Here is a 26,743-nt window from a genome sequence, read left to right on the forward strand (position 1 = left end):
CAAGACCTTTCTTTGACCTCCATCTTGATCTTTTCCACTCAAAAAACGGACGATTTCGTCAATACTTTCAGTATGAGAATGTCCAAATTTGTTTATATGACTATGGCAATAGTTTACACCTAGATGTAAATACAAATATTATACTTACCACATTGAACAAAAAGAGGGAAATGTGCAATTTAAATGATACAAATATTATTAATAAATAATTCTAGTACTTTATTATATTTCCGAAGATTAATAATGTTATTTAAAATATATAAACTTTTCATTTATATCATTTTATTGAAATTGAAGTTATTGTATATATATTTATAAAATTTTTAACTGCTAAAATTGTAGCAATTAAATAAAAAAACACTTTTATTTAGTATCATAGTGTTAAATACAAACAATTATAAATTTATTAAATTTTTAAGAAAAATGAATTTTTGTTATAAAAACTAATACATATATATGTATCTTCTAGTTATATTTATTAAAATTAAAAAATTAGTTTTATGCACTTTTTTTAGAAATTAAAAATATTTTATTAAAATATTTTATATGCTAAATTAATTTCATAATATAAATGATTAAAAAGTGGCAAACATTCTAAAATCAAAATTATAAAAATGAAATTGAAACATTGAAATTATTACTTAATCTTATTTAGATTTAGATAATAATATTTAGTTGTAACAGAGAGATATAAAGTTCCTGTTGAATAATAATGATAATAATAATAAGATATAAATAAACAACTGTGTTTATTTTTATAATATAAGTTTAAACAATATTAATCAATTGAAGGATAATTGTAAATTATAGTCATATCATGTGTTTTGTATCTTTCTTTATCGCATTTCTTAGAGCATTTGTAGCATTTTATGAAAGGAATGCAATACAGGAAGTATCTAATAAAATTTTAAGCCCATCAAATGGAAGATTAACCGCATGCTTTCTCGTCAATAATCGACTAGGCCCCTAAAAGAATAAACGTTAATGAAACGTATTGGAAGACCATCTTAATTTTAATTCAATGTACTATAAAGAGCATTTGCAATTTTACCGGCTATTTCTTGGACTTAAAGAACGAAGTGGAGAATCTCTGTATCTCCTACGAGATTCACTTCTAAACTTTTCTCGATCATCCCGCCTGTCTCGTTCTCTATCTCTTTCCCGTTCACGATCGTGTTCGAAATCCCTCACATCCCTATCTTTCCTTTCTCGACGGACAATTCGTGGACTACGACCAGGGCTTGGCGTACGCGATACAGAGGAATGTGAATCAGAACTATGACCTTCATAACGATGTCTTCGTTCTCTTTGTCTAAAAATTGTTAAACCAAAATAATAATGATAGAAGATAAGTAATATTAAATTAAATATAAAGAATATATAGAATAGAGATAATAGCATACTTTCTACGTAACTTCAAAGACATTTCCCGAATTTCATCTTCTCGATCTTGCCTTTGCTGTTCCATTTTTTCAATTCTAAGTTGCTCGGCTTTTTTATCAGCTTTATCTAAAATATAAATATAATTATATTATACTAAAACTACGTTTGTTATAGAAGTTTTTATAAATTTTACTTACACTGTCTATTTAATAAAGCTTGCATCTTCTTCTTAAGCCGTTCCTGGGGTGTGATCTTCAGTGACTGAAAAATGTAACTCTTAAAAGTCTGTTTACAATTACTACAATTTTTTTCTGATATGTATAGCAAAGTATAAAATATTTCTAAAATTTTAATATAAATTTTGTAACATTAAAGAATATTATTTGTTACACTTCTTTCTTTTATTCGAAATATTTAAACTTTTTGGTACAAGTAGTTCATTAATGATTTTAAATAAATAAAAATTTCGAAGAAATTTTATATTTATATATAGGATGTTCAGAAAAACCATTCAATATATATGTGGTACATAGGATACACCTTACTGAGTAAAATAATCTTAGTAAAAGTATAGTTCGAAAGGTGAATATTGGCTTCTTAATATTTATAGAGGACGTTCCACATGTTTTCCTTCAATTTCTATAGACAATTGGCATTTTTTTCTGGTATTGGTAATTCTTCTGTCATTTATCATAATGCTAACATAAAAGAGTATATTTCTCGGAAACGGTTGAGCTTCCAACCTATATTTACTAAATTTATTTTAATCAGTATGATGTGTCCTACGTAACATAGAAATATTGAATGCTTTTTTTAACACCCTGTATATGCTATTAAATAGTATGAAGTTCCATATTTTGTATAAGTTTAAGATATATTACATATATAGTGAAGATTATATTAAAATTTTAAAAAATTTATTATGCTATTACATATTAAGATATTGGTATCAAATATATCCTATACTGAAGACTTTTGTATTACTACGTCTACGAAACAAATATATTAAACTATAAAAAATTTAATGTTTTCATTCTGATAACGTCAATAATAAAAATGAAAATTTCACAGAAATAATTTCTGAGAAACGTCATTAATGGAGCTATTAAATCAAATTCTTCATGTCTTTCTCCTACTGGACATGTATTAAGAACCCGAAATGAATTGATTAAATGTGAAATATAAAGAACGTGATTTAAACGCCTTGTATTATCCAACAGAATGAAAACAAGTAGCACTTGTTGAAGTTCTTCGTCGAGAGGGTAGTTATATAAAGAGTATATACTGTCTTTTATTCTCTGTGCTTTAAGTGACTAAGTAAGCGTTATGGTTCTTACTGACTTTGTGTCCGCCACCAGAATTTGTACTTAACCCTGCTTTTGGCTTGTTCCTGAAATATTTAAGTTAATTAAAAGACTCCTTAAAGCTAGTTTTAAATTTGTAGTGTAATATAATTAATATTAAATTTACATGTTCGTGATATTAGTAACCGTTAGTTTCGATGCTGCCGGAGAGACTTTTTCTTCGTTATCTGATAATTCTAATTCCAAACTTGATGATTTCCCACGTCGGCCGTAATATCTAATATCATAATTAAAAAGTAATAAACATACCGAAAGTTTCATATTTATTACAATATATATCCCACCTTGGCAGTGCTGGCACTTTATTTTCGACACTACGAGATCGTTTGCATCTGGATTGACTTCTTGATCTTGATCTAGATCTAGATTGAGATTTAGTTCTGGATCGAGATTTAGATACTGATTTCGATGGAGAATAATGTCTTCGACGATAACTATCTCTTGAGTGACTTCTGTTATGTGACTTAGATCTTGATCTCGATCTTGACTTTGATCTAGATATACTGCTCGAAGATGAACTTCTAGATCTTTTTGGACGAGAGCGGGATCTAGATCTAGACCTTGAAATGGTGCGCGAACGAGATCTAGTAAAACTTCTATATCGAGATCTAGATTCACTTCGAGTTCGTGATCGCCTTGAACGACTTCTTGTTCGCGATCTTGTGATTTTTCTATGTCTCGAACGTGTTCTTCTTGATCTAAAAATTATATATCAATTAGTAGCATAAGTATATATATATATACATTATATATACAAATACCCTTATATGTATGTAAATATCGATGAACGTACCTGGTCCTCGACGCACTTCGTTTCCTATCACGGTTTCTGTATGATTTAGATTTATTAACAGATCGAGAGCAACTCCTAGATCTTGATTTTGAAAGTTTTCTATTAATTGTACGTTCATTAAGTGCTGGGCTGTCTGATCTTCTACGTCTAAGATGAGAGTAATTGACTTTTTTCGAGTTGGAAGAAGTGACATGAGACGAACTTCCATGAGTCTCTTCTTCACCACCAAAACTTGTAATATAAGTTATTTGTCCAGTGTTTATAGGTGAAACAGATCTCGAGCGAGATTTGGATGAAGATTTTCTATAGGGATTGTATTCAGGACTTTCCCTTGCTGCATAACTAATAAGCAAAATGTAAAATATTTTAAATATATTTTTGATAATAAGGACTAACTGATTAAGTACTTATTACTATAGTAATAAGTGTACTAATATTATAATATAAAAGTGACTACCTAGGTGGACTCATAACTCGACCAATCATCTTTTTTTCTCTAAATGCACGTCTTTCTCTACGTGATCTTCTACCCTGTGATGTGAATTAATTAAATGTATATATAATAATATAATTAGTAATATGTAATTAATAACTTTAGTCATGTTATATTATCAAAAAATATATTTAATTTAATTTTATATTTTACCGAGTACATAGCTTTTTCTTCTTCTTGTTTACGTGCTTGTCTCAATGTTTCAGCTTCTTCAAAATCTTGTGTTAAAAAACTAAAATAATCAGCGCCTAAAAGCCCATATTTTTGAGCTACTAAGTTCATTTCATGCGCTTGTGATGGCTCTATTTGAGATACATCTACACAAATATCTAGAAAGAAAAATTAAATGTTTATAATATATAAGACAAAGTACTATAATAATTATTTATAGAATATAAGTTATACCTAGATCTATATCACTGTCTTCATCGTCTGCTTTTTCATCAGATATAACAGTATCCAATGATTTTACTGTTTCAGTTATTGGTTCTTCTGTTTCATAATTATATCCAATCGCAACATTATTACACGATTTCTTCTTATCCCTAGCAGAATCTAACTTTGTTGATGAACCAAATTGTTCTTCCAAATGTATTTGGTGTAAAAATTTTTCTTCCGTTACTACATTGAAGACTATTATTTATCAAATAATTTTAAATAAAAATAAAATGTAGATTTTAAATAAATCTCCCACCTCCTAAAAATTCGTTTTGAACAATAATACGATAGCGTTCATAATTGATATGTCTGTCTTCACTAGTGAGAGCAATATCTACATCAATAGAATCTGGTGCTTCTGGTATCCAATCAAGATGAGCACGTACATCAAATCGGTCAATAAGATTGTCTTCGTTTCCTTGCCAGGGCATCCTATCAATATAACATACATTTTACAGACAGAGTTATTTATTTATATCCTGCTATATGATAAAATTTTCAAGTATTCTGTTTTTTAACATAATTCATTAAATGTTCAATTACTTCTTCTGTTTAGTATATAAAATATTTTTTCATGTATAATTCCTATATTCATGTATGATATGAAAATGTTACATATTAAATTTAATTTTAATTACATATTAAATTTTAATTAATAATATATATAATAACACATATGCATGAAAATATATGAATGATGATATTAACAATTAAAGAATTATATGCATTAAAATTTATTTATAAGATGAAATGATGTTTTGACAAAAGGTGTAATAAGTGATTAATAACACAAAGACTTACATATTTGCAGGACTGTCGCCAGCAGTAGCAATTGCTGGATCCAAATGTATTTTGCAAGGTCTTCCATGAAGTTGCAAAAATTGAGTAGGATCTGATTTCTAAAGAAAATTTAAACGTGTGCATAATAAAATGGAACATATTTCATGTATGACATCTATATATTATAATGTATAATATATACATGCATATAATTGCGCGATGTGAAATGATGTGAACTCAATGTGAAAGTGAAATGTGTAATTTCCTGAATTTATATCTTTAAGCGACTATTAATAATTATAGAATAGACATAATGTATCTATAATAGACTTAGGAATGAGTTTAAGGTTAACTTAATAATAAAAGGAGAATAAAAATTTTGGTCTCATGACAAGAGGAATAATGTTAAGTTTCATAATTTCAATAAAATTTACATAAAAATCGTTATTTAATTTGTTTTCTTACAATTTTTTCATAATAGTCTCGTCGACGTTCAGCTCTACGACGATAATCTACCAGCATCCCACGAATTTTCTTTTCCTGTTTTCGTGCTTCATGCCACATTCTACCACCTGTCTTTTTTACGGAAAAACTCATTGTACATATCAAATAATTCACAAATCACTAAATTAAAAAGGAACTTTCATGTTAACACTTCTATATAAGGAATCCAAAAAGTTATTAATTAGACTCTTCCCCTGAGAGGTGGACATATTGTATTTTACAAGCGCTATTCTTTATCCAGAAAATATGATTCTACTAGAGAGGCGATTCTACGTTACCACATTGGTGATAGGTTGGAGATCAGCTAAAATCTTTTTGCACTGTGACTGTTTTCGTTATATGTGGTTGCACTTCTTAAAATGCAATGTCCAATGCCTACGGTACAAATTTTAATTACATAATATGTTAAAGTCTTAATTTAAATTAAAATCCTACAAGCATTGGATTATATTATTATAAATCTATTTTATTATATTGAACTATTGTATGTATATAATATATTTTATATAATATTGATGCATATATAAATATAAATATATACATATATAACATAATAATATAATAGTAAAATAGTATATACGTGTAATACATGAGATACATACCAAGAAACGTCTGAACGGTGCATAGTGAAGTACATATTTGCTATGACAGATTGATCAAAATTTAAATTTTCAAACTCATTTAAAAACAAAAAAAGTCTTTTTTCTTAAAATATTCGAATGGAATGATGCAATGGTAATTTTAGCGACTTTAAACTTCATACGAAAGCAGGCGTTCGCATAGAAGAGAAGGTATGAAATTTATAACTTCTCTTATAGCAACTGTTTAGTATATTATTTTACTTTTAAGCTATTTGATTTTTAGCAATTCAGCAATTTCAATCGCCTTTTTTATTTTTCTGTAATGCACATGCGGAGGAAAAGTGTACAAGAAATAGGTTGATGAAAATCGCTAAAAATTGTTCCTCACTCACTTCTACATACATACTTATATGTATAGCCTATTAACTATAATGAGTAATAAATAGATCTAGTTGAGCTGTTTGTCTGGAAGAATTCCCGAAAATTCCCGATTATTCGGGCTATTACAGTATTCTTCTGCTCTAATTTATTTAAGTAGATATTACATCCAAATTATTCCAAAATTGGTGATGAAATCTTAGTTACCTTACATTTACAGTACAGGGTATTTATTGTAACGTTTGCTACGACATTTTAGCCCTTTTTGCTAATCTGATGAAAAAATATTTCGGGTAAGAGTTAGTCAGTACTTAGATGGTAGCAAATTGCAGTAAACAGTATCAAAAAATTTTTTTTATTTAATAGAAATTCAAGGTCACTTTAACATTTCTAAATGGTATCATATAATTTTTCTTATCGAGTATTAAAGGTGGCATGTATCGAAACAAATTCAATGATGTCATGCATATTTACTTTTCTTCAATAACTTCTTAAGAAAATTATTAAAATATAATGTAAGTTTCCTTGTAACTATTTACCTACATATGTAAGTACATATGTATGTACTGCATCGCATGTATCTCTTCTACTCTCACCACATCAATCTTTCTGGAAATCGAAAAATGATATTGTTGCTATAATAGGTAGATGTTCTAATATTAATAAGTTCAGAATGCATTTATTGTGTCAATAACAAGTAGATTTACATTTAGCTAGAAGTTATTACTGGATAATTTTCTGTTTAATTTACGTGTTAATAAGGGAATTTAATAGGCTGACTTTCTTAACATCTTATTGAAAGAAAGCAAATGTGTGCATGACACCGATGAATTTATCACAATGAACACAAACAATCATATGTATGTATGTCTAGTGTCATTTAAGCACGTTATGTTGGATTTCATTTTTTATTGAACAAAAACCTTTTTAGCTATTTCTATTGTTGCAATTTGTTATCGAAACTTATTTGACTTATTTTTATTTAAAACAGTTCTTTATCAGACTAACGAAAGGAATTGAAAAATTGATTGTTACGATGAACACTTTGTATACATATACAAGGTGAATCATAAATGCACGTCCATATTTCATGGTATGAATCTACAATCTACATATATTTACATGACGTATTTTTCTTATTTTCACTCGTAGGAATATAGGAATATGCTTCTGTTATTTTGAGAAAAAGAAATTGAGATATTTTGCATATTCCCAATTATTCAAAAGTGTCTTTTTAATTGGTATGAAGTACGAAATTAATAAGAAACAAGATATAAACATATAATGTAACGATCAAGATACATTTAGGATTTGAATTCAAAATTACATTTTATTATCTTAATATGGACTAGTATAATATTACGATGTACACATTTAATAGCTTACTTATAATTTATAACTTATAATACATCCACAAACATTGATAAAGACAGTCATAATATTTTGTAGCATGTTTCATGACTGATGAAGCTATAGCGCAAGCTCTATTTATGTATAAGATATATTTTATCACTTATCGTATCGACATTACAAATGGTTGTGTTTAGATTATCTTACCAATATGATTTGTTTAAGGTAATGTTGTGTCTATCGTTTGCACTGACTTTACCCGATTAGTGATCATTATTAAATTAACATTTCCTCTCTCAAAATTGACTTTCCCCTTTCTATACAAAACTTCCCTTAAAATTAATATTAACTTACATCAAAAGTATATTTATACTAACCTAAATTGGCTATTTTTATGACATCTTATACGCTTTTTCTGTTTCAATATTAACATTAAACTGTTTTAATGAAACATTAATATATTTAAATGTATATGTATGCTCGCTTAATTTAGCTGAAATTGATGCATCAGGCTCATCTGTTCTTTACTGATATAAAGAAAAGGAATACAATAACATCTAATTACGTTCAAATAACGAATCAAAAATTAATAAACACGAACTTTTATTTCACATGTTTAGAATTTACGTTTTCCATCATATAATTACTAACCATAACACCTTTTACATGTGTCATATTAGCCGATAAGATCTAACTATATTCCGGTAAATAAAAACTCGTTGTTTTCCTTTTTACTTTTTACTTTTCAGTTACGGATATTTTCGACAAAAATTTAAGTCTTTAATTTTATATAAAATCTATAAATTATTTATCCGTTATTTATTTTCGTTCTTCAACGTGTTTCTTTCTTCCTTTTTTTTTTTTTTTTTTTTTTTGGCAATACAAGTAATTTTCGGACATCATCACATTATTTATCGTGAATTAAAAATATTTTTTTTCAATTCTTTCGAATATAAACTGCTTGTTTTTCGAACACATGAATGTTTATTATTTGCTATAGTATGAGCATTTTTATTGGAGTATGTTCTACATACGTAAGTTTATTTGCATAACAATCATTTTAAATTTTAAATCGACGAAACTCTTCATTTACGATGAATGAAAAAAGCATAATGAAAAGACAATCTCTTGAATTTTCATTGAATTTTTTTTCTTATACGAATTATTCGATTCAATGTATCGAAGCTCTTTAAACAATTTGTCGAGAAGCGATTACTTTCACGTGTACATTAGAGTAATATGTATACCTAGTAACTCGCGTTGCAAATCTTTGCGGTTTCATACATATACATATATATATATATATATACACTATATGTATAGCTATATATTTATATATGCATATGTATATGTCTGTAGTCTTTACTGCATAAGCAGTCATACGAAATTCCGTATAGTTTAATTTTCTAATTTATAACAGTTCTTTGCGTTGATATAATTCTTTTAAAAATTTTTTTTTTTAAGTAATTACGTTAAATATATTCTGCGATTAACAGTATGCTATAACATTTTCAATACCGCGTATGTTTCTTATACGTTTAACACATGTTATGCAATGAAATGTGATATTTTGTATTGATATTACACTTTTAGAATTTTCTTTACGAATATGCTTTACAACTTTTCAACGCATAACAAAAGTAAATGCAGGGATACGTTCAACTAATGAAAACTTCATTAACTTCACTGCTTAAAAAAAACAAAAATGTTCTATCAACAACCACGCAAGGTCAGATCGACAATAATGTTATTTTGCGAATGTTATTAAAATATGGCTAAACAGACACATTCAGTCAGGGTGGTTCACGGTGGCTGTATATTTTATTTTATTTTTATCTTTATATCTATCTATCTATCTATCTATCTATCTATCTATATATACACACACACACATATATATGTATGTATTTATATTTGTATTCATATTTATATTTGCATTCATCTTTATATTTATATTTATATTTGTATCGATTTCCGCATATATACGTAGTTATATGCGTACATATGTATACACGTACATATGCATGTTTTATCTTACTCTTACAATTAGCGTAATGACTAGATAAATTTCGGCCACCCAATATAAACATGTTTGATCCCATATATTTTATTCGTATCATTCCTCTGTTTACCAAATATATGGATAAAAATTTCCATGCCAAAATTCATTTCTTTTTTATACATAGGACATTTGCATTCTAAATTTGTGTTAACGTTTCCGGGCGCAGTCTCCACACAACTCAAAAGAACATTTTATCGGTTCCCTTTTTCCCCGAAAACTTCGTCGATATACGTACAACACTTTGTATAAGGCGCTATTTTATCGTACGTTTTAGAAATATACGTGTTCGTACAATGAATTTGCAGATAAAAAATGACATTAAATATTTCATAAGTAACGAAAAAGCTTTCGGTTGAAAGTAACAAAGTTAAACGATGTAAGATCTTTTATATTCTCAAATAATTGAAATGTAAATTATAAAATGACAGAAAAGTACCAAAGATCTAAAAGAAATTTATTTAGAGTTTACTTAGAGTAGATGTTTTATGAATGGTATCTAAGTAAGAGAATGAAAAAGAAGTACATAATACTATATGTAAACGATTGTGTTCATGTTATGAACATAAACGTCCGAAAGAGTTTGACTGGATTTTTTGATGAAGGGAAACGCGCGGTGTTCAATATTATATGTGTGTATACATTTAATGTGATATGCGATGTGCAACACGCTGCTTACGTCTCTTACAATCGAATATAAACTTTCGAAATTTATTTAAGGCTTGCTTTTTCTATAATTCTGTGAAAGCACCCATAAGGATTAAATGTATAAATAAATCCTTCATGGTATAAAATTTATATCGTTATTGCATCTAGTCGTAAAATATGAGGCGAAAAAGGACTGTCTTAAAATAGCAATAAAACAACGTATCTGCACGACATGTATAATTAGATATCAGCTATTATGGCAAGTAGATATAAAATAATCTAAAGAAAAAAAACCGCATACATAGAAAAATAGTACGTGTATAAAGGTACGCGTATGTTAAATCTATACAATAGAAAGATAGTTTGATTGAAAGTAAACATAATTATAAAAAATGCAATATATTGAAACTGCAATTGTTGACACGTTGATTATCTCTATCATTTTCCTCGTATTATAGAACAAAGCGTTTCTTGTCTTGACATTTATACAAAATAAATTAAAGGAACAATTAAAAGACGTTCGTGATTTACGAAGTGAAATAAGGTTTTTCCATCAAAAATATTGCAAGAAATGTAACCTTTTCTGAAGATATAGCAAATGTATAAAAAAGTATTGAGAATACGTTAGGACATCAGCAGAAATAATAAAACGTGCACTTGTAAAGTATCATATAAATAATCTTTTCAATTGAATAATTATAATTTAAGATGAAAAATACAAAAGAAGTGACTGTTATAAATATTACATATGTATTATAGTAATGATATTAATGAAATATTATTTATTATTAAGTAATAAACATTCCAAAGTACATTAATGTTGTTAGGAAATATCATTTGTTATTTTCGAATTGGTACATTATGCGTAATGAACTTTTCTCAACCACCTCATACGTACCTATCTCGTATAAATCAAATAACATTCAACGTGCGAACAATGTGAGTTTTTAGCGAACGAAGCAAGAATTAACATCCTTTTTAATTCGTATATTTCTAATATGTATCGCTATCCTGTTCACTGTATTAGATCTAAAGTGATTTCCATTTATCTAAAATATCTATATTATGCAGAGATATTCAGTAAAATCCTTGTGAAGCAAAAGCAATAATGATTTCTGAATGATAATATTTAGTCAATAAATAAATGTAAATTATCTTGCATTAAATAGATTATAAACAGCAACATTAATCGTCTGCGATCAAAAATAGTATTTCTTGGGAAACGTATCGAGTGGATTTATATTATACAAAATGTATTTGCGTATATTTGTAAGTTCTTTATAACTTTTTGAATGCAATTCCAAAAAGTGTAAAACATTTCAACTGAAATACGAAATATATAAATAACCACATATTAATAATTGAAACCAGATTTGTTATCGTACATAGGATTGTATAATTTTGAAATAAACATACAAATATAAAATTATAATTTATATAATATGTCCACTATGAATGCACAGTTGAATTTAAATTGAAGTTCTTGACGACAATAAACGATTCTGCGAAAATATTCTCCATTAAATGTAATTTATATAAAAATAATATATATATATTATTTGTAGGAATTATTATTATTACTAATCTTCTTTTAAAGACGTTTCTTCTCTAAAAAATAAATTTCGAGAAACTTTTACATTTATCCTTGTTTTCGATTAATCGTAAATTATCACGAATTCATGTGTTTACGTTCGATATAAAATAAGGAATTGAAAAAAAGCGCAGTGCAAAATTTATTATATTTTTTACGATTGAAATTGCGCGTTTCGGGGAAAAAGGATAATCATATATGTATATATCTTGTCCGAAACGCGCAATTTCAATTGTAAAAAAAAGATATGAAATTTCGCATTGCGTTTTTTCACACACGCACGTACGTGCGCGCGCGCACACACACAATATATATATATCTATATGTATATAATATATGTGTGATATAAGAAATGTAAATTATATCAGTTTACTGCAAAGTGTACATTGGTGTATGTGGATTTATCATTATAGACTTTTGCTTTAATAAATGAAGCATATTTCCCGATGGAAATGACGACAGTAATTTTGAAGAATTTTTATAGAGCTGAATTATAATAAGGTATTAGACAAAATGGAAGAAATCAACTTTTTATACCAGTATACTGTTTGATAGAATTGTATTTCTTGATAGAGACATATACTTAAATTTAAATAAATTTTAACAAATTTACACAAAACTGTTGCATTATATGTATATAAGCATTTTTATTTGATTTATTAAATTTTTATGCGTTGAGAAACATAATTTCTTTGGTTGCAGCAATGTTCCTATAACTATCTTTAAAAATGTGCTGTATTTTTGTGTGCATTCGACAATATTGAATTGAATTTTTAAATTAAAACGTTGTTTGTCATTCATTTCAAATAGTGTTCCAACGAAAAACTGTCAAATCATTCTATTAGAATTAAGATGGTAGAATTTTCCACTCAGATCCGTTACACAAGCATGCGCATATTTTTATTTACTAAAACATAACTTCTGTATATGTAATAAAACATAAAAAAGTTCAATTCCAGGGCATTATAAATGGCACTGATTAAATGCAGACAAAATAAAATTAGTATAAACTACATTTTTGTACATATTATTTGATATTACAACAAACCGGTTTAAATAGGATTTGTAAAATCATATAATTCTTTAAGCGGCGAAATTATTATCCGTTTCAATTACTTTCTCTCACATTCACCCTTTCCTTTGTAATCGCTTTCCTTTTTGATTTCCTTTCTACATTTCAAAGATGTTCTATCGTGAATTTTTTTTTTCTTTATGATAAAACAAAGATTCAATAAATAATAAAATGTATTCTATAACATAGATACTTCAAGGTTGCATCATTTTGCAAAATATATTTATTTTTACGTATATCATCTTTGGAATACACAGAATAGCTATGCAACAAAATAAGATTGCTTTAATCATTTTTTTAATATTTTGATATGGAAAAGAATATTATTGAAAATTATAAATATAGTGCTGTATAATCATTGCGATTTAAATAATTATGAAGAGAAGAAAATAAGAAAAGAAGAGAAAACATTAATATGGTAAAAAATTTGGAAGAATTCTTTTTGCGAGAAGCACGCAATTTTGCACTTAACTTACACTAATCAGAAGGAAATTTAATCGAGAATTTTATTAGTAGTATGCAAAAAATGTCGCAGTTGATGTATTTCTTATATTATGAATTTATTAAACGATGGCATATTATTTAGAAAGTTTCTTTTTGAAGCAAATATTAGGTTTTAATCAATCTTGAGGTACCTATATACATACATGAATTATTTTAATTTCTCAATATCTTAATAATAGAAATATAAATAAAAGGACTTGGAATAGGTATCTAGTACTAGATACAAAAATGAAGAAAACATAATCCTATTGTACAACAGAAGAAAGAACATATTTTCCTTGAGATAATAAAAATATAAAAGCAAAAAAATAACGAGGGATCTCTATCATGAATTCGGTATTGTTGTTTACATAAAGAACAAAAGTAATTTAAGCTTTTTTTTCGTAACTTCACTTGTGATCTTTTACAAATATTAAGCTTGATATTCTATGAAAGTTTATTTAGAAGACAGAAATTATTATGAATTGAAATTTGATATGCGCAAAAAGGAAAATTATTATTACGTACATATCATGATAAATAGTTAAGAAAATCATGCGATCTGACATATCATATTTAATATAGTTATTTAATGTACTTTGGCATTGAAATTTTATCAAACTTTCATTAGAAATCTTAAGATTTGCATATCGCGTATCTGTCGTTAGTTGAAGTGGAAAGCTTCCAGCAAAAAATTGATGGAACTCAATGGGTGCTGATGCGCGGTATTTACATAGAAGAGAACTCCTCTCCATGTTAATATTATTTAGTTACCATTTGTAAATGTTAATAACCTTTCAGTCGTAATATTACATAAAATCGAGATTAGAACGTCTTTTTCTTTTAAGTTAATTTATATTCGATAAGTAAAGAGTATCTTCTAAATAGTTTAATAAGATCATGTTTCAATCGTGATAACTGTAAATGCTTGTATAATTAATGAGATTGCTCTCGCTTGATTACATTAATTGTGAAAAAATGATGGAGTAATATTGCACCATGTAAGTCGGTTACGACTGACGACATTAAAATATCATCATCCATCAGTAATAAAAATAAGTGCGTTCATTTTTACGCAATATGTTACATACAGATGTTGTTTTGTTGATCATATATTTACTTCAATAGCAATTCATAGAGTGTTATGTTCAATTGTTAAACGAAATCTTGAACTTAAAATTTCGAAGTAAAATTCTAAAAATAATTGTTCATATTTTCTGTATTATGGTATCGATACACAGAAAAATATTTTTCTATTTCCTAACGTGAAATTTTGTTGTTAAAGTTTTTTTTATCTTACAACAATTATCAAAGTGTAAGTAAATTTAAATTTAGAATACAACATTATGGAAAGACACCTTGTTAAAGTATATTTAGCGTTATAATGTTCGGTATAATAATTTTAACAAAGAAAGAAATACAGAATTTTCGATAGTACATTTTGATGCCCATACAACGTTGAATATTAAATTTCTTTCTATGTATCAATAATACTTGGTATTAGTAATTTGATTTGATCAAAGCAATTGTTAACAACAACTAAAAATATTCTTTTATCAAAAAAGATATAGTTCTGAAAAAGATCACTGTAAACAAACATTTTGTTGATGTAATGAAATGTTATACGGAGTACTCTTCAGTATAACTACCGTGATATTTATCGCGACACGTCGTATTCGAAACATTATGTAGTAGACAGTAGATCTTAATATTAGTCAAAATTAAAAAACTAAAGGAATTGCAACTCGCGGATAGAAAAGATTAAATAAACGATGTAATTTAACATGAAGCCAACAAAATATATGAAGGCCCTTCCAGAAACATACTCCGTCGTTAACTATGTAATGTACAGAGAGTTCCAGCCCTGCTCTAAACGGTGGTAAAGAGCTTTGTGCTATGTATAATCGTGTGCACTGCATATTTCGCTTTTCTTATCGCGCATGGAATGCGATTCTCGATGCTGATTTCGCAACATATATTATTTCTGTATTCATTGTGTTTGAATACATGGAATTTAATTACTCAATTTTTTGTCTTCCTCTCTGTATTTGTTTCGCAAAAAGAGCTTCTACAAATATAAATGTCAATCTACTTATCATTTCCTTTTTGTAATAAATTATTTTCTCATAAATACACATCACAAACTATTCTTTAGTAAAGACTTGAAAACAAATATACACAATGAATGAAAATATACACAAATGTATACACATATAAAGTGCAAGCAACACAATTATTGCTCTTTACTTCAAAAGTTGCTTACATTGCAGTCTTTGAAAATAAATATATAATAACACCTTTTCCACATATATTATAAATAATTTTCCCAATACATAAAATATTCCACTATTTTGTAAGGCGATAGAAAATAAAAACACATTAGACAATGGTGAGGAAGAATCGATGAAAATTCATCAAACGTATTTTCGGTTTGCAACAATTGGTTGTAGTTTCAGCATCTGGATATTATGTTTTAATAGTTGTACGAATATTAGACTGGAAAACAGACATAGAGAATCTCATTCATAAATAAAATGTTTATGTATATATTATGTATATATATATATTTTTTTTTGCTTTATGTAAATATTCAATATATTAATATTTGTCGCAACGTGTTTACGTAAATTTTGTTGCTTTGCTAAGCAGGAGCTGGTGAGAATATACGAATAGAATTTCACAAGAATCGAAACACAAAGCAATTTGCGTAGAATAAATCTGTACAGAGAGTAGAGTATTGAATAATATGGTAGTGGATGGCGGATGTATTGTCTGTTCACTACGCATATCAGCCAGGCAATCAAACGCTTATATGTACACTGGAGATTCCTGGCCAGTTAGTAGCCTAAACATCGACGTGGGCATCGTTTTCATTAATATCTGAAATAAAATACAATCGGTAAGAAGCGTATTACAATAACAATTGCTTTAAATACAAATGTAACTTTCAATATATTGCAATAACTCGCAAGTTATGAAAGTGAATGTCTTTGAGGATAGGAGTAAATTAAAAAAGAGAAAGGTGGTACATACTTCGCCAACGGATGTGGCAAGAAGATTGACGATCTTCTCGTGGGGCACGGCGACGACGCTTTGATTGTTAATTTCGATAATCCTATGACCCACTCGAACACCTCCTCTTTCAGCGATACCGCCTCTTAGTAGACTACATATTACTCCATTCTGTACACTAAATCCTAACTGATACTTTGTGTCAGGTCTTTTGATTTTGACCTCGACTACTGGCGCGCACGGGACGACAGTTAGCTTGACGACTGTCTGATTTTTTGAATTCTTGATATAAGTCTGACAAGTGGAGAGAGGCAAGCCAACTAATGAAACACCATTGATGGCTATTATCTGATCACCAATATTTAATTGTCCGCAACGAGCAGCCGCTCCGGCTGGTGCCAAATTTGCAATTACAACTGTCGGTAGCATAGAACCCCATCCAGATTCAACAATTACTACACCCAAAATTTCGCCTTTCGCCTTTGGTACCACAACCTGTAAATGTTCAATGATACAAATTTGTTAATTTCAATCAAAAAATCATAAGTGATTACTATTTTACTTAGCCTCTTTAACGAATAGTCTTTTATGAAGTGATAAGTATAATCTATCTAAACGTTGATTTCAATTTGAAAATTATTTTTCATGCATAAATTGGACGGAGGACCCACGCAGGGTTTCATAAGAAAACTTATCTCTGCTAATACTTTTGTTCGTCATTATATATATTAGGTCAATTAATAAGTTCGTGTCACTTATTATTTTGCTGTTTAGAAACATTTAGTTTCGATATCATTCGCATTTTCTTTAAATGCCAATGAATAGTTCGATTTAAATTTGAAGACTTTAAATACTTCTTGAGTGAATAAACTTCGTCAATAAAGTTGACAAAGAATTAATGCAAAGATAAAAAAGTGGCAACGGCAAAAGTTGCCCACGTCCTACACTTAGCCTTCATTTTCTTTAAATTCTGATCCAGCTACAGAATAATTATTCATCCATATTGATACAATAATTCTTCAGAAATTCTGCTGACCAGGATTAACTGTAACGGATAAACAAGTTTGACCATTGCCATTTCTCATCTATACACTTATTTTTTTCAACTTCCCTATCACATTTGCCATAAATGCTAATAACATTTTTTGTTACTTGAGAGATGCTCTGAAATGTTCCGATACTCAAAACTGGCTACATTTTAACTCTTCTTTCCGAATAGGTACAATCAGGAAACTATCTCGCGTGAGAGAAAACATTTTTTTTATAAAAGGAGCAAATATTATTCGTAGTATTGTTCATACAGTTCGTTGCTGTATTTCCTTTATGATATTGGACGACATTAACAGATCAGAAATTACGCTCGCGTCAGGGTGATTTTTCATAGTTTATTAGACAGAATATACTACTAGATTATATACAGTATAGAAATTAACGAATTACCTCTTTTTGCATTTCCTTTTTGGCAAACATCTGTAGTTCGTCACCGAATATTTCTTGAGAATTGAGTACTTCCTGATAATCCATTTCTTTTACGAAACTATGATCTTCTATTCCATTTGCTTTAAGGAATTCCATGTAAGCTACTTGAAATGCTTGTCCGATGCTTTGTGCAATAAATCGGGCTTCTTCGCTTTCAAACACGTGACAAATCATCTTTGGAGTTCTGTTGATTTTCGGCGCCTCTTCCATTTCGTGTGGTACGAATCGTCTTCGTGCCATTAGCACCACTACATCACCAATATCTGCTATATAAGATATTGTTCTTAACGCGTGATCCATCATGATTTCTTTTAGATCCGTATTCAAAACCATGATCTTTTCCGTCGAGATGAACAAATCAACTTCTGTGCTTGGTTGAGTTTCGCCATCCGGTGCCTGTACGTACAAATTTTTATTTCTTTATATTTGAATGGCATAGAAAATTAAAGCACTGAAAGTCTATTTTACGTCGACGTAAAATAGATTCAATGACAACAATTACGAATTTCTAAGCTGAATCAACGACAAGTATTTATGTAGTAACCCTTTGAAATTGAAACGAAGAAATTCAAACAAGAATAGTATGAAAGTATTATACGATTGTTCAACTAATTACTAGGGTAGATGTAGCAAAATGGATCTGAAAATGAGGGAATTCGACGATTGTAATTCTTACTTTTTATATTACTCTACTACCTACACTATCAATAGCTACCTACACTATCGATCTTCTTTACAAACAGAGAGATTAATCTTTAATTTTTATTTAAAGGGAATATATGTATGTAACTACTGATAATATCTGTTTTTAAACCAACACATTTGCCGACTGTTTGAAAAAGATTTTCACAAAGGCAGTTATCAAAAGTAATTATAAATGAAATTAAAAAGTGCGCTGTAGTTCTGGATTTGTTGGTCTAAAGATGTCTTCTATTCTATAAAATTGCAAGTATTATTAGTAAAATAAATTTATTAACGTGCTTTCGAGTATTATGTATATTTTTCAATATGTATTTTGCATCACAAATATTGTCAATGAATTTTTTATGAATATTTTCAAAAATATTTACTTAAAAAAGGAAAAATTGTGAGATTAAACACTAGTTATCTTGTCGTTTTTATCTCAATATCAATTTATTAGCAAACCAAATAATTTAAAGCTTATCATAAAAGTATTGTCATCAATAATATTGTCGTCGAATTTATTAAAAATCGTGTAGAGTAAAAGTACTAAATGGAAGTTCCTACTTTCAACTACCTACATATTTTCTTTCATCTTATATCTTTGTTACACATGAAAAAGATATTCAATTAAAATGGTATTGTAAAAAATACGTACCAATGCCTATCACGAAGAAGCAGCATGTAGAATAAAATAAAGGAAGCAATTAATTAATTAATTGAGATCAACAATATTATACAGTAAAGAACAGTAAGAAAAGATGCTGTAAGTTTACTATATATCATGTTTAAATTTATTGCAAGGAATGATGCACAATATTGAAAATGCGATTGTTAGTAAGTTTGGTGAAATAGAATTCACGTCCATATGTATTTTTTCTATACTAATAAACTTGAAATTCGAAACTTCCGTAAACCTGAGAGTTTAATAAGAAAACCTAATCAAATATGTGTGTCACGTATAATTGTGAAAAACATTATACATTCAAAGTACAATTCGTTTAAATAATCATGTCTAGTTACACCCATTTTCATTGACAACGAGTAAATCTAGATAATTTTCATTTAAAACAATTAAGCAATTATTAATCTATCGAAGAAAAATATTTTTCTCTTACATTATCTTTGAAATATTATAATTATCTTATCCTTCTATCTTATTAATACGTATAAAAGTTTACTTTCTTCTTCGTTTCTGCTTTAAGCTCTGATCTTCACTTGATTTTCAACTTATAAGAAACTGTTACTTGATAACATGTTTCAGTCAGTGTTGCGAGACGGTAATAATCACTGAATTTTACTTCAATTGTAACGTAAATTTGATAAGTGAAAAGTGGCTCTTTAAGAGAATACGTATATAATAGGTAAATAAGTAAAATTATTAGAAATTGGAAGCTTTTTTTTTTTTTTTATTAACGTGGAGGAAATCCGCACGGACACCAGGTCGCTTCTGGGGAAAAGCGGCGTGGTAGTGTCGGACTCCAACTCCGACTAAAACCTCCACGATGACCGTCCCGGCTGCGATCGAAAGGGGCCCGGGAACCGGTGTGAGCGATACACCGGGCCCAGAAATTGGAAGCTACATTTTAATGGAATAAAACATTCTGCTTAATCTGAACACTCGCTAGTATGCCACGCTCCATACGTTGAAACCTGCATCAGCATCGGACTTGGCTTATTAACCAGGACAATATACGGATTCCTGCACCAATTACTGGTCCTATACAGGCGAGTTATACGCGCAAGACTTAATTATTCTTCCTTTCACGTTCTTTCGTGCGGTTGGTTCCTCGCGATAAACATTGTTTTTCATTTCTTTTTACGGAAGGAAGCGTCTCTTAGAAAACACTGTAAATTGATCAAGCAATAGTTTCATCACTTTTGAAAATAATCAATGTTTGACAAAAGATGTCTAACATTATCGATATTGCGAGATGTTGCCATTCTTGTACATATCCTAAACGGTATCGTCACACGTTTTTGTTACAATTGAGGAGAAAAAAGACGATTTTCAGAAATGTGAAAAGCTTGCGTACACCTGACAGATTTACGTGGTATATCTTTCTGTGGAATAATGTCCTTTATTAAGTAAATTATTTTTTGCATCTTCTATTTATTACTTTATCTTGTTAACTGTAGCATCCACTACAAAGCATTTGCTGTGTATTACTACGAGCTATCTAAGAGTTTTCACTCTTCGATACCTAATTTGCTATTTAAAGCGCTAAAATTCTTTCTTTAAAACGAAGATATATTTATTAGAGTATCGGGCGAATAATTCAATTTGAAGGATTCAAGAACCAAGGTAAGTAACATGTACGTAAAGTACTCGTTGTCAGTGAAAGAAAGCGAAGGTGTAATGTAAAGAGAAACGAGAAATAAAAAAAGCAATCTGTTGCAGGTAGGAGAGTCGAACATAACAACGATTATAGAATAGAATATAATGATACATCTAAGGGTTGGAGGGCGGACCTTGATCTTAGTCACAGCCTCCCGCACTATGTGGTTGTTAAGGCGCTTACGTCTCCCTTCCTCTTCAACTTCAACCGATCCGAGAAAGTGAAGCCTGAAAACGGTGGTGGGCTCCATAGAGCCACTGATCGGGGCCAGTTTTGGTTGGAGCCCCACAGTCTGCGACTCGGACTGGCCCCCACCAGATGCGTTCCCTATGAGTTCTTCACTCGAGTCGCATTCATCTTCCTCGAAGCTTCCTTGCGATGCAACGCTGCACCGACCAAACCCTTGCTGCCCCCCATAGTTTAACAGCGTAGCCTGCATACCCGTAGCCATTGGCCCCTCCTTCCGTAACGATAAACAAAACAAATGCTCTTGCTAGTCACATTACCACGCACCACCGACACCACGAGCAAACGCGGACAATTTTTTCGTCTTTTCATTTCCCACTTTTATTTTTTTCTTTTTTTTTTTTGCTTTTCCTCTACAATGCATTTACATTTCTCGAATTTACTGTCGTTCTACTCTCTCCTCTATCGTGTACATTCTTCACCACGGCAAATACAGAGCTAAACTCGATTCGGGGCAAAGAAAATTCATTACGTTTGATCTTAATCGGCTTGTCATTTTCCTTTTACCGAATACGTACATAAACACATTAATACACGATCGGTATTATATTTGTTCTATTTCGTGTTTTGGTTGGAGCAAGTGTGTTACGGAATAACTTGACGTTTGCTAAATATTAACTTTCAAGTATCGGTATGATGGAAATCACACACAGATCAGATCGAAATTCGTGTGAAGCGTTTGAAGTATAAGCCAACAAACTGTACAGAACCACTGAATTGTATACGATAGAAGCTGGTACTGTATCATGCTTCGAGATGTTGGCACTCGTCATCTCACACAGAGAATGTTCTATCGTTGTTCAAATCTAGGACATCGTGCAGATCTGTACAGATCTATACATTTTTAGGATTCTTAAGAAACATTTGAACATTTAACAAATTTAATAATATTCATTTTCATCGAGTTTCTAAGCGTAAAATCGTATATGAGTTACGAATCATTTCCTGATATATTATGATGATATATCTTGAAATCAAATTATTTACAAATTCTTTGATTATATGGCACTTTATAAATATCAATTTCAAGTAAATTGTTTGCAAGAATTATAGAAATATTAACAGTTCATAACTATTAATAATATTTTAAAACTAAGTCTTGAAGCAAGTTCATCTTTTAACGACACATTTATCTTAAGACGCCGTGTGTTTCTAATATTTATATCGTCCGTTTCAGATTCGAAAATAACGCAGATATAATGAAATACATATATCGCGTTCTTAATAGAAGTGACGTTACTTGGAAAATCCATCTTACGAGTACGCTTCTTCTTGTTGATAAGTTGATTATCAGAATAACGTGTTATTATGTTCAGAGCGCGTTACTTAGTTTCTTGCGTCTTCGAGTTGTGTGACTTTCGAAGTTAGAGTGTGATACGTGCAATATTCTTTCTTTCCTCAAAAAGTATCTAAAATTACCTTACATATGTACGTGTTACAGTGAAATATAATAAAATATTAGCTTCGTTTTATCAAGGTTGATTTTTACTTTCTATTATATTTTTATTATATTCAAAGGCAAATTGAAATTAAAGTGTGACATTCTTATTTCGGAATTAACGTATCAGTTCATATGCTAATGTGAAGCACACAAGTCCATCAATATAAATGTACTTTATACATTTTTTTTTCCTTCTATACTGTGATTTATGTTACACGAAATTTTTATAATACACGATCGTGCAGAAAGAGACATAGTGTTGCGTACAATCTACGAAGCAAAGTAGGGCAGACAACTATGTATACACAAGAAAGTAATCGTAAAGGAGCCGAATAAATATGCCTCTTTTTCATGAATAATACCAATATATTTAAAATACATTGTCCGAATTTTCCAAGCATGTAAATACATGCATAGTAAGTTAATTTTTACCAATGTGATCACACAACGATTGCTTTTCATTGTGCTTTGGTTTGCAAAGGCCATAATCTTATTTTTAAATCTTATTGTATTATTAATTTATCACTGGTATATACATGGCATAATTAACAAAAGCAACGTTTTTAATTGTTTGTATTTATAGATGTATGCTTGTATTTGGTATTTTATCCAGCTCCTATCCGAGACAGATAAACACAGAGAAACATCAAAATCACATAAAAAAAGTGAACGATAGGTAGGTGGTGGTGGTGGTAGTAACATGAGGAAGGGGTGACTATTAGAGAACATTCGTACTTTTTTACGTAGTGATCAATTTTAATGCAGATCAATCCCCAAATTAGTCTTGTGTACAATCAAACTATGTCTTAGTATTCGAATATTTCCTAAAAAAAATTCATTTACAGAATGATTAAACAATATTGTGTAATTATGTATATAAAAATGGGAAGAATTTTCAAAATTATATAAATAAGAAGCAATAGTTCACATAGAAGTTGTCTAATAATGGGAAAATCATTTTATAATGTCTAATTTGATAATTAAATGTCATCTCAATACACTGTAGTATTTTTGCTAATTTATTTATCAGTAGAATATTTAACATAATACTTTTATACAAACGGTACTGAGCAATCGTGTTATCACTATTATAGCATAGTATGTTACACGTTAAGACTAATTTTTGAAAAATATAAAAATTCCGAACAGATTGTTTGGGTGATCATTCTGCATGTAAAGCATTATAAATATGAACATAGATCCCGATATGTACTTATGTAGTTACGGTTTAAAGTTTTCTTGCAATTCGAAATTTTACTGTTGTTATTGGAAAGTCTTAAGTTTAATATTACAACTCAGCTTTGAGAAATACAAATTATTTGTTATTCCAAATGACTTTCCAAACGAACAGGCAAAAATTTTCATACTTTATACTTTTATACTGCAGCAGATTATCCTGTATAAATTATGCAATTAAAAGACATTATATTTTTATACATAGATAGAAATATCATCTTACAACGCGGTGTAAACCATGCTATTATAATTATCGTGTAAATTTAAATTACTTTCCTCTTTTAAATATCAATTATCTCTCTTAAGTTTAAAGTTTTTTAAGAATCTCGACCAAAAGTTTAATTCAAGATATTAATTATATTTTACTTTAATTTATATATTTACATCGATATTCGCATTTTTTGAGATAGCATCAATCTGTTTTATTCGAAACTGCTCATTAAATATTTTATGTAAAATTTATATATTAGCTAATATAACATCTAAATAACATACGATGCGTAACATTGTTCTCTTATACTCAATTAGTAATATTTTGTATAGAAATTTATCGAGAAACTAGGTCTTTTATCTTTTTTAAAGTTTTATCATTTTATGTAACTTTTCTAGAATATTGTAATTGGAAAATTATTCGAATACTAATCGATTGAATTACAAAGGTATATGATACTGTATAAAATAATTCGGTGTAAAGATGGAACAAAACACTAATTCATCAGAAGAGACGTGATCAAAGCATGTGTGTAGAAAAAGCACAGTCAAATGCTAATAATGTAAGTATTTTCTTATACCGAGTGAAACATGAGTTTATGAAAAATACATAGAGAAAATTCAAAATTACCGTACCTTTGCTTTCTTAAAAACAACGTATCTGCCTGGTATTATAATAAAATACAAAAAATATATCGTATTTAAATGGAGTATTTAGAATCCACAACACGATCAATTCCTTTAATCAATTGATAATTCATCTTGCTGCTACTTCTAAATTATTAACATTCTATATTAAAATGTTGATTCTTATTAGCGATGTTTCATTTCATGTTAAATATTTTTAAATTCCCAGCATATCGAATCACGTGTTCTTTTTTTTATCAGAATTTAAACAAGGTAATCTTTTTAATATTTTAAATTCAAAGTTTCGTTTAATATATAAGGTTGTTCGAAATTATTATTTCTATTTTATTAGATTTAATTCGATCGTTGTTCATTTTAAACAGTCGTATCCGATAATTCAATTAAGTAAAATGTTGGCAATCAACGTGTTGCTGATTCAGAAATTATTCGTTTGGTGTACATTAGTCAATGATTTCTTAATGTTATATTACCAGAAATTACATTTACATAATATAGGATTAGAAATCAATAAAACAAGAATTGCGTTGAAATTCTGAGGAAAGGTTAACTTCGAATATAATCCTTCGTTTTCGCGATATTCCTAACTTGTGGGAAAAACTCTCAGGTTTAACTGAAGTATCTTAGCAAAAACTTTAATTTATTTTCTTTGAACATACTTTTTTTATACTAGGCTATTTATCAGCTAAAATTTAATAAAATACATATAAATTTTTATAATACATATCTTTTATGACATTCTATATTGCATTTTATTGTACATGCAAGGACGCGTCAGTGCATTATATTACTGTTATACACATAAATCGCATATACATACATCTTATAGAGCTACCGAAAAGATATTACACTTCTATAAGTATTCAACATAAATCATTTTAAACAATAGTTTTCTTCATACATCTCATATAAATCACCGTAATATTTAACAGCTTGCATATATTGCACAGATAACGCAATAGGTATAAACGAACATATATTATGTATGTATATGTAATAACTATCTACAGGTATAAATAAAAAATACCGTGAAGAACAAATAAGAGACATTTGATTATTCAAATTATCAAATTTTAATCCTATCTAAAGATAAGACTATCTAAAGATAAGATCTAAAGACCCTATTGAATTCAATGCAATATATTCTTTATAGAGTGTTTGATAAATGGAAAGTTTCAAGATTAAATAATACAAATATCAAATATCAAAATGATCCCTCGTACAATCGTGAAATTGATATTAATTAAGCAGGGAATCAGATATTTAAGTAAATTCACTCGATGTACTATTATGTTTGAATGTTCCTGCCATTGATCTTATAATTATTTTATACATATATGCACGCATTAAACCTCGAAGTGAAAGTTAGATACAATTAATATCTTAAGAACTTACTTTTTATATTATTTATCGAGAGCTATGTTGATATTAAAAGAGTAAAAATCGAATGCGTGTCTTATACAATGAATGATCGAAACTCGATAATTAATTATGCACATTAATATTCTATTAAAGTACGAATCATTTTGTTTTCACG

At 28.8% G+C, this 26,743-nt stretch overlaps 2 protein-coding genes across 11 annotated transcripts in view; both read right to left on the bottom strand.

The window, feature by feature from the left end:
• Positions 1–732: 732 nt before the first annotated feature.
• LOC117158020 (CLK4-associating serine/arginine rich protein) lies at positions 733–5,975 on the bottom strand. 2 transcript variants are annotated; one of them, XM_033336478.2, is made up of 14 exons: positions 5,717–5,975; positions 5,273–5,370; positions 4,728–4,903; positions 4,439–4,654; positions 4,187–4,362; positions 3,998–4,071; positions 3,541–3,882; positions 3,032–3,445; positions 2,854–2,964; positions 2,725–2,773; positions 1,581–1,644; positions 1,404–1,509; positions 1,052–1,312; positions 733–966 (listed from the first exon to the last, which is right to left on the bottom strand). In XM_033336478.2, exons 1-14 carry the CDS (start codon positions 5,846–5,848, stop codon positions 948–950), a joined length of 2,238 nt encoding a protein of 745 aa, XP_033192369.1. In that variant the 5' UTR covers positions 5,849–5,975; the 3' UTR covers positions 733–947. The 2 variants fall into 2 exon arrangements, with proteins under 2 accessions (XP_033192369.1, XP_033192370.1); XM_033336479.2 differs by lacking the exons at positions 733–966; positions 1,052–1,312 and having other exon boundaries at positions 2,721–2,773.
• A 5,549-nt stretch (positions 5,976–11,524) lies between these two features.
• LOC117158091 (uncharacterized) overlaps positions 11,525–26,743 on the bottom strand; it is a 37,399-nt gene continuing 22,180 nt past the window's right edge. For 7 of the 9 annotated variants that reach the window (XM_076619195.1, XM_076619198.1, XM_033336645.2 and 4 more), the window contains 3 exons: positions 18,370–18,804; positions 16,951–17,424; positions 11,525–16,797 (listed from right to left, as the gene is read on the bottom strand). In XM_076619195.1, the coding sequence (XP_076475310.1) occupies positions 16,726–16,797; positions 16,951–17,424; positions 18,370–18,804 (981 nt within the window). In that variant the 3' untranslated portion in view covers positions 11,525–16,725. Of the gene's footprint in view, positions 16,798–16,950; positions 17,425–18,369; positions 18,805–19,782; positions 21,889–26,743 lie in introns of those variants that run through there. The other 2 variants (XM_076619200.1, XM_076619199.1) reach the window with 2 other exon arrangements.

The sequence above is a fragment of the Bombus vancouverensis genome, chromosome 6 (genome assembly GCF_051014615.1).
Source record: "Bombus vancouverensis nearcticus chromosome 6, iyBomVanc1_principal, whole genome shotgun sequence".
Lineage (NCBI taxonomy): Eukaryota > Metazoa > Arthropoda > Insecta > Hymenoptera > Apidae > Bombus > Bombus vancouverensis.